The sequence below is a fragment of the Scomber japonicus genome, chromosome 2 (assembly GCF_027409825.1).
Source record: "Scomber japonicus isolate fScoJap1 chromosome 2, fScoJap1.pri, whole genome shotgun sequence".
Classification (NCBI taxonomy): Eukaryota; Metazoa; Chordata; class Actinopteri; order Scombriformes; family Scombridae; genus Scomber; species Scomber japonicus.
The window spans coordinates 20930712-20945711 of record NC_070579.1 but is presented as its reverse complement, the minus strand read 5'-3'; the positions used below and the strand labels follow the sequence as shown (position 1 = coordinate 20945711).

At 41.5% G+C, this 15000-nt stretch overlaps 1 protein-coding gene across 1 annotated transcript in view; it reads right to left on the bottom strand.

Annotated features, from left to right (window-relative positions):
- Positions 1-15000, bottom strand: part of slit2 (slit homolog 2 (Drosophila)) — an 89550-nt gene that overhangs the window by 20537 nt on the left and 54013 nt on the right. The window contains exons 7-18 of the mRNA XM_053325527.1: positions 14243-14314; positions 13887-14062; positions 13258-13396; positions 11728-11799; positions 11472-11543; positions 5823-5894; positions 5387-5530; positions 4019-4182; positions 3680-3703; positions 2252-2269; positions 402-552; positions 210-284 (exon numbers count right to left, since the gene is read on the bottom strand). Of these exons, the coding sequence (XP_053181502.1) occupies positions 210-284; positions 402-552; positions 2252-2269; positions 3680-3703; positions 4019-4182; positions 5387-5530; positions 5823-5894; positions 11472-11543; positions 11728-11799; positions 13258-13396; positions 13887-14062; positions 14243-14314 (1179 nt within the window). The remainder of the gene's footprint in view (positions 1-209; positions 285-401; positions 553-2251; positions 2270-3679; positions 3704-4018; positions 4183-5386; positions 5531-5822; positions 5895-11471; positions 11544-11727; positions 11800-13257; positions 13397-13886; positions 14063-14242; positions 14315-15000) is intronic.

Below are 15000 nucleotides of genomic sequence, written 5' to 3'. Positions count from 1 at the left end.
TAAAAGAGAGAAGAGAGATGTGGAAGGAGCAAAAGAAGGACAAAGGCAGAGAGAGCGAGATAAATACATGTTTCATTTTAGTGTTTTCAAATGTACCTCTCTGTTAACATGTCAACAATTACTTTATTCTCTCTGTGACCTGAGCATGACTTCTTGATAACCACATGTGATGCTTTGTTCCTGTAACATCGTCAACATGTTTGACTTACATCTTCCTCAGCTGAGGCAACTTTTTGAAGATTCCCGTCGCCTCAAGCACAGTGAATTCATTGTTGTTCAGACGCCTGTGAACAGTGAAAGAAAAGAGATGGTCAGAGACCAGGGAGAGAGAACAACAGTGTTGTGTGCTGGAGGACCACACACAGATACACTTTGTAGTAGACAAACGCAGCATGACTCACAGTTCAGCCGTGTACTGAGGGATGTGATCAGGTATTTTGGTGAGTTTCTGGTTGGAGCAGTCGACTGTGGTCCCCTCACACCGGCACTTTTCAGGGCAGGCCAAGTCAGCGAAGCAGTCCCCTCCCAGCTTACTGCGGTAATCTTCCGTACCTGGCCGAAATTACAACCACTAACGTCACTAAATGCCCTCACCATGCAAGAGTCGAAACCCAGCGTTAACGTCTACTGCTTCCAACAGAAACGTGGATGGCCCATGTGAAGGTTGTGATACAATGGAAGAATTTTGAGAAAATTGCACAGGGGCTGTGTTGCTTTTTGTTTGGAGCAGGAATTGTCAAAATGCATCAAACATGTTCAAAAAATATTGTTAGTTATGATTGAATACAACTTTCCCTGCAGGCATTACATCAAAATGCTGCGTTTGTATCACAGCCTTAAAGACCCAGGTTCATAATACACACACTGTCAAAATTAATGTATATAGGCACACACACACAATTTCAAGGGGAAAAAAACCATAGAAAAGTTTTTCAGTCCTGTCAAACTACAAAGCAACTGTTAGTGTTAGAAACCACAGCACAAACACAACAGCATCAAAAATTAGATCATAGCAGAAAAAGGCTTCCACACACCCAGGCATTAATCTATCATACTGTAAAGGCACAAAGGCACACACACACACACACACACATTCTCTCTCTCTCTCTCTCTCTCTCTCTCTCTCTCGCACACACACACACACAGGTTGCGGGGGACTGGCAGGAGATGGCTGTCTCTTGCGTCTTGGCCATGCTGTAGGGTTTTGCAGGGCCGTTCCATGGTGCTTGACAGAACCATGTTCCACTTTAGGAACCTGGCAGCCACATGGTTAGATCAAGCACAAAGGAACAACCTGCTGACTGACTGCTCCTCCGCTGGAACACGGGGATGGGAAGGACAGAGGGAGAAGAGGAGGAGGAGGAGGAGGAAGAGGAGAGGAGGGGAGAGGAGAGGATGGGATGGAAAGGAGGGTAGCATGAAAGAGAGGAGGGGACAAAGGAAGATGAGCAGGATTTGAAGGAGAGGAAGGGAGAGGATACAAAGGACAGGACTAAGAAAGAGGAGGCCAGAGTAGGAGACAAAAGGGATAGGATGAAGAAGGTAAAGGGAGGACATGAAATCAGAGAAGAGGGGAATAAGGAGAGGAGAGGAAGAAGCCAAGCAAGGAAGAGGTAAAGATGAGGGGTGAGAGGCAAGAGGATGACAACTGGCTTGAGGGAATGTATCACTTGTAATGAAGAGAGAGGGGCAGTAATAATAAGGGGGAGGAGAAGACGTAACAATTAGATGAGGGGGAAAAGTACAGTCCATAAAAAGCAGGGAAGAGAAAGAGAGACTGGAACATCTAAATTCACAGACGTAACACACGCAGGAACAGAGCAGCAGTTACAGAGGAGGTGGGAGGAGAGTTACAGCAGCACTGAAGGCAAGAGAAGCCCTGACTTCTAGGAACACAACCGCACACACGCACACACGCGCACACACACACACACACACACACACACACACACACACACACACACACACACACACACTTATGTCCACAAACATGGGCATATACACACGCAGAGACATACATGAGACATACAGACAGCATAACGAGAGATAATATATGAACCATTGCATGATAAGGTGTAAATTTTAATCTCATCGTTGTTGTTTGCAAACAGACATGAGGAATCACAGAGGGGGTCAAAGGTCACAGCGGTAGAGGTCAAGGGCCAGACGTCGGCTCAGGGACAAGAGGTGAGGGATTTGGAGTTGACGCAAAAATTGTACGTGTGTGTGTGTGTGTGTGTGTGTTACTTACAGCCGACATGGTGTACTCCTGAGTGTGTGAGAGAGGCAGTAGGAAAAAGAAGAAGGGATTTCACTCTTTTAATTGAACAGGAGGAGGGAAAAAGCTGATGAAAAACTGAGAAAAAATGCTGCAATTTATTCGTGTCCAGTCCCCAGGCAGTGATTCATTTAAAGGGGTAATGATTCGTGAATAGTGAGAATCGTGCTGGCATAACATGGCATTTGGTGGGCTCTTTCATCCAACACACATCCCGGCCTCATTTGCTTAAAGCTTCACTGATTTGAAGGTGTTTTTGGGGGAAATCGTCACATGTCAAAAAGCACACCAGATAAAAATGCCATGCCAATGGACAATAACATATTGCCCGATCTACAAACTCAAAAGTGCAAGTACATTATTTAGCTATGCACACACTGATATAATTTACTTCAGCAGGTTCAGTCTCCAGACTAAAGACTAAAAAAAGGTTGGAGGGATAAAACTAGAATTAAAGCGCCCCGAGATCATAATCATGACTTTTTGTTCAAACAGAAATATGTGATAGGATCCAAAATAATGCACTGTGAAATAGGGGACATGATGCAAATTAAACTGGGGGATTTTAGATGTATTGATCTAAGGCACAATTCCAAGGCTGCACCACAGAATAAAACATGTTTATTCAACTTTTAAACTGCAAATGTTCGTAAATTATTCAGCGCTGCCCTGTATGTGGTATCTGGGCTTTGAAACCTCTGTCCCCCCGGTGAGCTTCAGAGTTAATGACTGCAGTGAGAGCACACACACTCTCTCTGTCTCTCATACACACTCACAGACACCCACACACACACACAATCTCATCCAACACACACCATGCCTCCTCTGTGCGCTGCTGTGGTAATGACCGCCTTTAGCCCTGCTACTGATCTTATATGCATGTCTGATTTACATATTTCCCAGCACCCCTCTGAGCATGCTAACTGTATGACCTTTTGATGTTCTGCAGTGGGCGAAACAGACACAGATGCTCGCGGACACATGCTCATATATTAGCTATCATTAGATGTGCTAAGAAGCGAGGAGGACTAGACTAAATTTAGTCTCTGTGATTGCTGTACCAATATACATTTACTTATACAAAGTCTCACACATGGGGCCCGGCCAACCAAGCTTATTAATCCAATTGTTTTTCTTCCTCTATTGTCAAAGTTATGTGTACCAATAGATACCCATTGCGAGGAAAAGAGTGTGATTATCTGGTGCCCGGTTAGACGTGATGCATTATGTTGTATGTTAAACATTTTCTTTTTAGACCATTAAAAGAAAATATCTTGGCATTCAAAAGGTGTGAGTAAAGGCAAGTCACTCCAAGTATCAAAAGTGTGTGAGTGTGCAGCATCCGCTGTGATGGACCAAACTGTGTCTTATATAGACACACACATGCTTGATGTACAATACCTGGGATGAAATACTGTTCTCTAGCTAATGGAGAGACAGAGACAGAGAGAGTGAAAGTAAAAAAACAACAAAATGCTAGAAGGAAATACTCTGTGGTTGTGTGTGTGTGTGTGTGCGTGTGTGTGTGTGGCCAAATGAGACACCAGAAAATGCTGTAAATAGGGAGCTGAGGTTAGTAAAGAGAGTCTCAGGGAAAATCCCAGCAGGCAGACACAGAATGAGAAAACAGGAAAGGACAGTTTGGATATTATGATTAAGAATCTGTGTGCATACAGTATGTTTGAATGATCAGTGTGGTTGGACGTCTACAATGGGAAGTATGTATGTGTGTGTTTGTACCTGAGCAGCGGAACTTCTTGCTCTTGATTTGTCCGATTCGTTTGTTGGCGAGCCGTCGAGGGCTGGTGCAGCGGGCACCGCTCGTCTCGATGGGATTGTCCTGCAGGTAGTCTGCCAGCCACTTCAGATGGCAGTCACAGATAAATGGATTTTGGGCTAAGTGACTAACACACATCCCACACAAACATGGACACACACACACAAAAAAAACACACATGAGCTGTCCGAGTGATATAAAGTTGTGCTGAGGATGAATATATCCACAGAAAGTTCTTAATTGTAACTGTTGAACAGCTTTGATATTTCATACACTCAATGAATAATATCAGGTGTGATGTCACCTAACTATATAACATTTTACATCCATAAGATGAGAGGCATTGCATTATGGGATTGTTAGCAGAAAGTTGCGTGGCTGCCAATTTTTCCTTTTATTGTGTTTTTTAAGGGAACTATAAAGTGCATAGATTTCACACTTAGAATTTGGACACTTAAATAAAATGGTAACAGTAATACTGGCAGGTAGCCGTAGAAATATTACGCATTATGCTTTATGATTAGTTAACTTAGTGATTAAAATGAATTTAAACAGAGGGTGAACTGATTATACAATAAGTCATTAAATAAAATTCATTGATTATTACCCATTAAAAAAAGGGACAACAGTTCCATGAAATGTTACGGGGCCATAATGTACTCTGAGGTGGGCGGATATATAAAATAACAGCCTCAGAAGAGTATATGTCAGGCATGTAATGGCACTCTCTGTCTCTATCATGCATTATTTCTTTATGTCAGCACAACTCTTTGCTTTGTTAATTATGCTTTACTGCTAACATAAAGTTGGTGCTGTGATGTTCTGAGAGGGAGTTTACACACCTTTGTATTTGCAGAATGTTTTGGTGTGAGAGAACTCTTAATGACAAAAATCAATAGTGCTTGTGAAAAAATATATTAAGTCTTTAAAAGGTAAAAGGCCATGAGTGAAGGAAAATTCGTCTATATAAATCTACTCTATAGAGAAAATACAGGCAAGTGAGACATCCAAGTGAAATAACAATAAGCAAAACATTTTGAAGTGCTGGGGTCTTTAAGCTGTTAACAGAACTGTTGATTTTCAGACAACTGAAGCATGTCTTAACAACAAACAACAAAAGGGCCGAACACATCCAATGCACAAATGTTTTTGTGTATTTAAATGTTTTAAGGCATTACTTTCTACAGTGCCACTACTCTGAAAATGTGATTGATTTCTGTTCACCGCTTAAAGTTTCACATTGAACCCTGTGTCTGTGTGTGTGTGTGTGTGTGTGTGTTTCTGTATGTGTGTGTGTATGTGTATGTGTGTTTGTCAGTGTGTGTACGTACAGTGTTTGTATGGCTCTTAGTGATGAAAAGGTTCCCTTGGCGATGGTCTGGAGCTTGTTGTCATATAGTGAGAGCAGATTGAGGTTGTGGAGGTCCTGAAATGCATCCACACGCAGACACGCTATCTTATTAGCATTCAGTAACCTGAAAGAAATAAGTGATAGAGTGAAGAGAGAGAGAGAGGAAGAATGTGAAGGCTTATCTTGTTATCGTTCTTTGATGAGTGTTTCAAATGTTACAGGTCAGTGATGATGGCTTTCAATCATGATGTCTCCAGTCCGATGACAATGTTTTAGCTGAGCACTTTTCAGCTGAATATCAATGAGATGAGGATATGAGTTCTTGGCTGCAGCTTGGAGTGTGTGTGTGTGTGCGCGCGCATGTCTGTGTGTGTGTTTGTGTGTGTGCGTGTGTGTGTGCGTGCTAATATACTCACAATAGCTGCAGGGAAAACAGTCCCTCCAACAGTCCTTTAGAAATCTCAGTGATTTTATTCCCATATAGAACCCTGTGGAAAACAAACATCACAAATCATTATGATATCACACAAAACCAAATAATATACTAAGTGTATTAAGATTCAGCATATAAAGCATATATATTTGTAACAGTGGGGTTTGTCATGTGTCTAAGTGTATAGGAACATTTGATTGCTTTGTCTTTTTTAACAAAGATTACATTATTTTTTTAGTACTCTAAAACTGTAGCTCATTGAGTCTTTGAGATTATATCAGTGACTAATGCTGGGATCATGTTATATTGTGCTGACTGTAATTACAAGCAGCCAAGTGGGGAAAATGGTTGTACTTCAGCGATATCTGAAAATTTAGCTATGATATCTCCTAATTGGCAAACTACTTTAGTGTCCCAAAGAGTCTCAGAATGGCTCCAAAGCTGCCAGTAGTTTCATCTAATTAAAATACAATAGTAATAATGTTAAAAAAAAAATTAGTCATGTTACTAAAAAGAGTAATGTACTGTTTGTTTTTGTTTTTATTTGTTAACAATCCAAATTTGCACTGTATGCTCAAAATATCTGGTGTGACTACAAGCCAAATAAATATGGGTAACCCTGTTGGAATCAGGATTGAATGCTTCTAAGTCTACAATAGTCTTTAAAGAAGACATAACACACACTTTTCCACATCCATATTTATATTCTAAAGTTAAACTGTTCAACTTATTTATTTTATACAGGTCTTTTATGCAGGTCCACAGTTCAGCCATTTTAGCTCAAATCTTTTTACGGAAACCTCTCCGAATGAGCCCACTATGTCCTGATTGGCCAGATTTTAGCAGTTCATGGGACTATGTAAACAGATAGTAGTAGTTGGGTTGTGTTTCTTTTTCCCATTGTAATGACCCCTTCTGTCATCTTGGGTTTGTTGTGGGATTCACCTGTCTCTCTGCCCTGTCTCTACAGGTGGTCGTTAACGCAACTGGCAACAGCTTTGAAAAAAAATTGGCAGTTGGTGAAGGAGAAGCAACTTGAGTTGGAGATGTTGGAAAAGTTGAGATTGAGAAAATTCAGCAGAGCACTAAAGAATGAAAATCAAGTGTTATGAGCTGCCCAAATTGCAGTTAATCCGAGAGGGCAAGCAAAGGAGGGGGGGGGGGGGGTTCTATTATGAGGGATTTGGCTTTCGTTGGCTCTGCACTGGGTGGTATTGATGTTGTGGCTATTTTGCATCTGGTGCCGAAGTGTAATGAGCATGACCTTGATTTTTCACTCTTTTTGAACGTGTTGCAGATGCAAAAAATTGGTCAGATTTGGGCAGATTAGTCATGCTTCAGTGCATTCTCAATGGCAGAGCTCATGAGGCATATTCAACTGTATGTGCTAAGGATGGTTTGCATTACGATACGGTGAAGTAAGCTGAATTAAAAGCATATGAGTTGGTTCCTGAAGTGTTTTGCACACTACAGTTCTGGAGCAGAGACCATTATGTGTGGATCTGAGTATTTGTTCTGATTCTGGCCTGGTTCCCAAAACTGTTTCTGGTTCTGAGTCCTACATCACTGATACTGTTGTGTCCTTGTTTGGTAGTGAGGACTGTGTACCAGTTAAGATGTTGCCTGATACAGGCATTACACAGTCATTTATTGTGGAGACGGTGCTACTTTTTTCACCTGAAACAGAAACAGGGGATTTTTTCACTGATGAAGGGTATGAAGCTGGCTTTAATTCCTGTGCCGCGCCCCAATACTGTGCTGGATTGTGAGCTGGAACAGGGCATCGTTTCTGTTGGGGTGCACCCCACATTGCACTTGATGATGTGGTTATGGCAACAACCTAGCTGGTAATGCTGTGTGGGCCAATGTGACACAGTCCCCTGTGATTATTTCCAAACCAATAGCATCTGGGGGGGTTATATGAGGGTGGTCGGAGTGATCCAGGGGTTTTTCCAGTCATGGTGTGTGCACAGAGCCCTAATGTGTCTACTCCAGACCTGCCTGATCCAGGTGTTTGCTCAGCCTTTGCTGTGATGTGCACATAGAGCTGTGACGTGTCTGATGCAGACCCGCCTGTTTTGGGGTGTAGAAAAGTTATGGTGCCTGCAGAACATGTGGTTCAGGCACTGCCTGATCCTCATCCAGCTGTTTCGAGGGTGGGTGAAGAGCCAAAAGGCTGATTCATGTCTGTCTGAATTGTGGGATGAGGTTTTGCCGGTTGAAACTTGACTTCACTTTATCCAGGCAGATTTGCAGATGAGAAAATGGGAAGTGAGTTTTCAGGTTGTTGTGCTGAGTAACTTGCGGGTTGTGGTGTTGCAAATAGTGCATGTTAGTTGTGGGCATTTGGGGGTAAAGAAAACTTATGACCATGTATGCGCTATTTCTTTTGGCCTCTGTTAAAGCATGATGTTTCCAAATATGTCAAGATGTGCCATACATGCCAGCTCACTGGAAAACCAAGTCAGGTTGTTGAGCCTGCTCCACTTTGTCCTGGTCCAGTTGTTGGCCAACCGTTTGATTGTGAAGTGGCATGGAGGAATTTGGGAAGTGCACAGGCTAGTTTGAAAAAAAAACAAAACTGTATTTGAGCATTTCTAGTTTAACTCTAGTGATGCTGTAGCTTCGAAAGTAAATGTTAGTTTGAATGGTTAGAGGGACGCTAAAGATCCTGATGTTCCCGTCACATGTGGTAGGCTAAAAAAACCTTCAATTAGCTCTGCAGGATGGGATCTGTCACCACTGAAGTGTCAGATCCTCTAGGTGTTGCTAAAAAGTTTTAGACTGACTGTGGTTGGGATAATGGAGATATTTTTGTTCTTCTTTTGTTTTTTTATTTTTTTGTTTGTTTTGTCATTTATTTGTGTTGCTTTAGTTACAGTTAGTTGGTTTTTGTAGTGATCCCATTTCAACCCTGTCTTAAGAAGGGAGGGGTGTGATGACCCCTGGTGTCGTCTTGGGTTTGCTGTGTAATTCAGCTGTCTGTCTGCCTTGTCTCTGCAGGTGGTCATTAGCACAAATGGGAACACCTCAGAGCCCACAGTGTTACCAGGTTTATAAAACCTGGCTTCAGCTGGCAGCTCTCTGTGCTCATCCCTACAGGCACCCTGTTTTTGATTATGTTGCTTTACTTTTATGCACTTTACAGCACACACACACACATACCATTTCATCATTCACGCACAACTTACACTTCTGATTATACTGATATCCACACCTCACACTTGTGTGTCTTCGTTTTGTGTGTCTTCTCTCAACATATAAGCTTCTCAAATACATGTTTGACAGAATGGACAGCTGTTAGTGGGCATGAATGAACGATCTGAGTTTAGTAAACAGAGCATTTAGAGCAAGCTGAGACCTGGTCTTTTGACTTGAGAGGCATTTACATACTTATGTTCAGTTCATGTTTTGTAACTTTGACCGTTTGACCGAAGTATTTTAACACGGCATAAGACTAAGGGACTGCAGCACTTTGGCTCTTTACTGAAGAGAAAACAGAATAATGCAGAGAAAAACATTGAAAAAGACCTTGATGAAGAATGATAAGCTTTTCTTTTCTAAAATGCTACCAGTAAAAACACAAACTCTGACTGAACGCCAACACCTGGCTTTATGTCAACACCCATGACATAAATTATAACTAGTTATAACACTTTTCATCTCGATGTCACAATGAAAAAAACCCTCCATAAATCTGGCTGCAACTACAGTGTGAGGAATGTACGCTGTTATCAGAGAAACATTATTTAAAAATACATCAGATTACATACAAAAACAGGTCAGGGCTGAGACCGCCACTGCCTTGCCCAACACATACCTTAGACGCACACACACACACACACACACACACACACACACACACACACACACACACACACACACACACACACACATATAGAGAGTTATCAGTCATCTCTGCGCTCCACACTGAGTTGAGCTGTGTATGTAGGCAGTCTAAAGACATGTGTTTTAGATTGGCTTTTATTTCATTGTGCTGAGTGGCTGTCCCTGAGAGACCTGAGGTTGGGAAACACACGATGCAGGAGTGGACGCTTCATTTATGTCTCACACACACATTAGCACGTACTGTTCTTCGCGTCCCCCCCCCACACACATGCATAAACACACATATAGACATACAGACACATGCACAGACAGAATCGATGGCTCATTTACATCCTCTCTAACCAAACACTGACACACAATGAGCACACAGTGCAGCTTAATGTGAAATGTGAAATGTGAAAGCCATACTGTATGTGGTGTGTCAGCATGAATGTGTGTGTCCCATTCTCTCTGTGGTGAATGTGTAATGAGGTGGCAGAAGCCTCCATTCAGCAATTCAGCATTTATGAATTATTGACTTTGGAGAGAAGAGACCTTAATATAACTCCTTCATGAAATAACTCTACATCCCTCACTCCCTGTTCTCCTCCTCCTTTTCTCTTCGTTTTTCCTTACCAAAGCTTCACACGCAAAGCAAACGGTCCGACCTGAGACTTAGGCCGAAGAGGAAGCCGCCTTTCTTCTCAAAAGAGCATCTTATGAAATGATCTTCTCTGCTTTTCATATTTCTTTTGGTGTTTGACACATGGACACCAATAAATCTTCCAGCTGTACTTCTAAACGATTAAAAGAGAATCACATTTTGTTCCTATTGTTTTCTTATCAGTAATAATACGCCCCAAGTTAATCATGTGCCACCACTAAAAAAAGAGTTAACACAGGACAAGAAAAAACTATCAGGGTGGTCAGATGTGTTTTCAACAAGGATGTAGCTTTGCCAAACTTCCTTGGGGAAAAAATTGAACAGTAAAAGTGTAAAAAACAGACGTTTTCTGTTTAACTTTGGCTTATTGTAGCTAAATGTTGTTTGGCAATGAGGAACTATGGTGAAAATTTTGGGTGCAGTCGGTTTTATCTCCAAATAATGTGGCACCTGGCTAGTTATGTTCGATTTTAAAAAACGTATTGATTAATTGGTCCCACTGATCCCCCCCACACACACACTTTACTCAGACATAATGAGACGCACTTACTGTACATGCACACAATACAATGCATTGTTTCATGCAACTGTCATACAACTGGGTTTATATGTTTCTGATTTGTCTTAAGTTTTTTCTATTTTTGCTATTGTGTTTTGCACCTTTAAAAGAGTGAGTAAAAATACAGAGTTTGGATAATCTAGCTGAAACGTTGGCTTTTTTTCAACCTGTTCAATCATGAAACAATTAGTTCGAGATCATGTTGTTTTCCAATTTACATTACATATCTCATATAAACATTTGGTGCTCATTGAGTCTGCATCTTTGCAACTGCACTGCTGCCCCCTTTTAGAAATGTAACTGCCTCCACCCCTACAGCTTCCTCGTGTATTTGCATTTGGTTGTTCTTGAATTTTGAATGTTTCTTTTAATACTATATGTGCTCATGTTTGTCAAATTTTGTGTTTCTCAGGCTCTGCTAGGGGATGTTTGTGAGCTCAGGGACAGTCTGTGTCAAGCTTTATCAGATTTGTTTCAGAGCATTGCATGAGCACAGCCACACTGCCAAACTAAAATGCACATTGTATTGTTGCAAGAAGTGGTAAAAACCTTGACGTAAGCATCCTGTCTGAAGTACTCACAATGAGTTGAGGGAGCGCAGACCTTGGAAGGCGTCCGAAGCCAGCTCTGATATCTGGTTGTTGCTCAAATCTCTGTGAAGAACAGATTATAAAGAAAAAAGAAACAGAGAGGCACGGAACCAAAGATAGAAGAAGTGAGAAACACAGAAAGTGAAATATGAAGGTCAACACAAGCCACTAACAGGACAGGAACAAAAGTTTTTTTTAATGGATGGTTGACAGGCTGCACAATACGCATATCTCTTCATCTACTCACATTCTGCGCAGCTTCTTATAAGGAGAAAAGGCCCCAGCTGGGATCACCTTGATGGCGTTCTGCTCCAGTCGTCTGGAACCAAACATACACACAGACCATTGAGGAACAACATTAACATTCCCCTATCACAGAGTTATCTCTGCTGTATCGTGGACTGCTGCTCATTCCCGGGGGCTCTGGCTAAGGGGAACATTTCCAGATAAGGCGCTTTGATGACCGTTGCCAAAGTCTGTCATATTTCTCTGATCTTTTGCCCTCTTTAACATGTGTACACTCAGACATACACACAAAAGCACACACCCTTAATTATCTGGGCAGCGTTCCATTAAGTGCCAGTCTGACTCTGTGTAAGTCAGGCCCGAACAACCGTTCTCTAAACATTTCGAATGTTCAGTCGCCGTGACGAGAAAGGGGATGATTTGCTAACCAACCATTTGATTGTGAAACATTTCCCTAAAATGAGTTTGTTTTTCATTTGCTGTTCTTCTCTTTTCAGCTCCAGTCCAGTCCTTTCGTCAGAACTAACATGTCTGAACGGTCCCACTGGAGCTTTGTGTTATGTTCTATTGTTACTGTTACACACTTTTGGTACAAAGTCAAAATCACGTCTTAAATAAACTAACATAGGTCAAGTCTCAGATCAATTGATACAAGTCTGAGTGCAGTCTAAAATCAAATGCAACTAATCCAAGCTATATCTAAAGTAAACTGAGACAAGTCTAACTTAAATCTCAATTAAATCAAGACTAATTCAATTCAGTTCTCAAGTTAATTGAGAAATGTCCAATTCAATTCCAAACCTAGTTGAAGGTCAAAATCAAGACCCTCATGAAAAATAGACAAGCCCAGGTCCAAGTCCAAGTCAAGTCTCAAAAACTTGTCAAGTCTGGTTTCAAATCAAGTCATAAGCCAATCTAGACAAGTCTAAATCCAGTCCAAAAGTGTTATCAAAGCAGGTTTCAAGTCAGTTCTCTAAAGATAAATCCAAGGTCAGTCTGAAATCAATCGAGAGTACAAGTTAAATCACATGCTCATAAGTTATTATACACCTATTAATCAAAATTCCAGGATTTTTTCCAGGCTTCAGATCTTGTGATTTAAAAGTCTGCTCTCAAGTCAGTTCCAGTCTTTGGAGATTCAAGTTTTAGAGCAGTAAAGTCTCAATTTCTGCCTACAGCTCTGTTGGTACTCTGTCACTTTAAATCTGGTGGCTCTAATCCTTTCCTTTTTTCTTGATGACCCCTTTAAGGTAGAGATATGATCTGCCTTGTCCTTCAGATTAATCTTTCGATTATTTCTCCCTTCTCCCTTTATTTTCTTAAGCAGGGAAGAGCTGCATGACCAGGCTTTCTCATTTCACAGATGTGTGGTTTTATTTCACTGCTCAGAGAGAAAGAGAAAGTAGTGAAACAGAAAGGTGGAAAAAGACAAAGACGGAAAATGGGGAGACACACAGTGAAAGAGCAAGAGAAATATCACTGCACCGGGTGTGTATGCGTGTGCAGTACATCAGGTGTGTGTATGTCTTACATCTCAGTAATGGTTTCAGGCAGGTTGGTGGGAATTTCACTCAGCCCCTTCCCTCTGCAGTCCACAATGTTGTTACTGCAGGTGCAGGACTCTGGGCACTGTAACACACTGCAGGAGGAAGATGATGACGACTGGTGACCTACACGGAGACAGAGGGCCAATATTATCCATGGATGATATGTTATGCCCAGAGTAAATCCCTACGGAGAAGGATGTTCAAGCTGACAGAATTCACTGAAGAAAATGAAAGAGTGCAACAGCCGCCAGGCAACAAAGTGTGCAGGTGAGAGAACCGTCCCTAAATGTGATAGTGACCTTGTTTATCTGCAATATGATTTTTAGTCTTGTGCTCTTGCTTTTAGGTGCTCTTTCATATAAACTTAAAGAAAATGTGATCAGTACATGAAGAAATGCAACGCAAGGGATTAAATCCAAGACATGCCATGTAAGATGAATACTTGCCTTCGTCCCCTTCTTGAAAAGGATGAGCCAAAGACAGTAAGAAAAAAGCAAACGAGACAAAGCAGAAACAGGTTTGCCACAAGCGGATGTCAATCAGGAAGACAACAAAGCAAATAGTCTTGTATACACACACACACACCACATCACATCAAACCCTCTGCTCTTGCCTCTCGACCTACCTGTGCAGACAAACTCCTTCTTCTGCACCTCAGCCACGTTGTGCCCCCTCAAGTGTGGCGGGGCCATACACTGCGTGTAGAGACCCAGGCGGGGGCGCTGTCGCAGCCACTCTGACAGCCAGGCCACGTGGCAGTCACACTGCAGGTTGTTGGAGTGCAGGCGACTGGGGGAGAGGATGTGGGAGGGAGGAGAAAAGGAGGAGGAGGAGGGAGAAGAGGTGATGGGTGAACAGGTGGGGGCGGGGGGGGTGCATGTATAGATCGATCAATCAATTGAACAGACAAACACAGATGAATCTTTCCTCTTGTGACTGTTATACTAAATACTCTGTGGTGCAACTTACAAGGTGCGGAGCTTCGGCATGTGGTTGAAACTGGCCACAGACAGTCGGCTGATGTTGTTGTTGTTGAGGGTGCTGAAAGAGAATAGTAGAAAATGTAACACAATATAGATGAACAGAACACTTCTGGCATCACAGGTTGTTGCACATGGATTCATGATGTAGTTAAAAAGGTGTACATGAGTATGAAAGTTGGGCTCATCTACTGTGTCATCAATTTCAATCAATTTAATACATCCTGACAACAAAGGTGCCTTTCATATTCATTTTTTGAGGTCTTGTTAACCCTACAGTAGCCATATTTCCAACCTAGCTTCCTCATCATGTGTGTCTTTTGACTGAACACATCCCTGTCTTGTTGACTTCTTAATGACATGACTTAAAAACATCATGCCATCATCCTTAACCTATTAACTGCAGATACTGTATATAGCAAATCTCAAAACGGAAATCTAGTCAGCTAACAAAAACTATAATTTCAGTAAAATCACTTTTACCTGCAAATTATCAATTAAAAAAACAATAACGATAAATTATCTAAAAAAGCAAACAGTGGACACAAAATAATGTGTACATTTGAGAACAGCTCTTGTGGTCAGTGACTCTTTTTTATGTCTACTCGATATACAGCGCTATGATGTAACAGAACTTTGCTGTCATTTTAATCATATTCTTTTCCGACTGCATGCTCTCCTCTTAAAACATCTTTTGACTTTAAATTAAAGCAATCTCTGTCTGCCTTACAATGTGCTGATAACTAA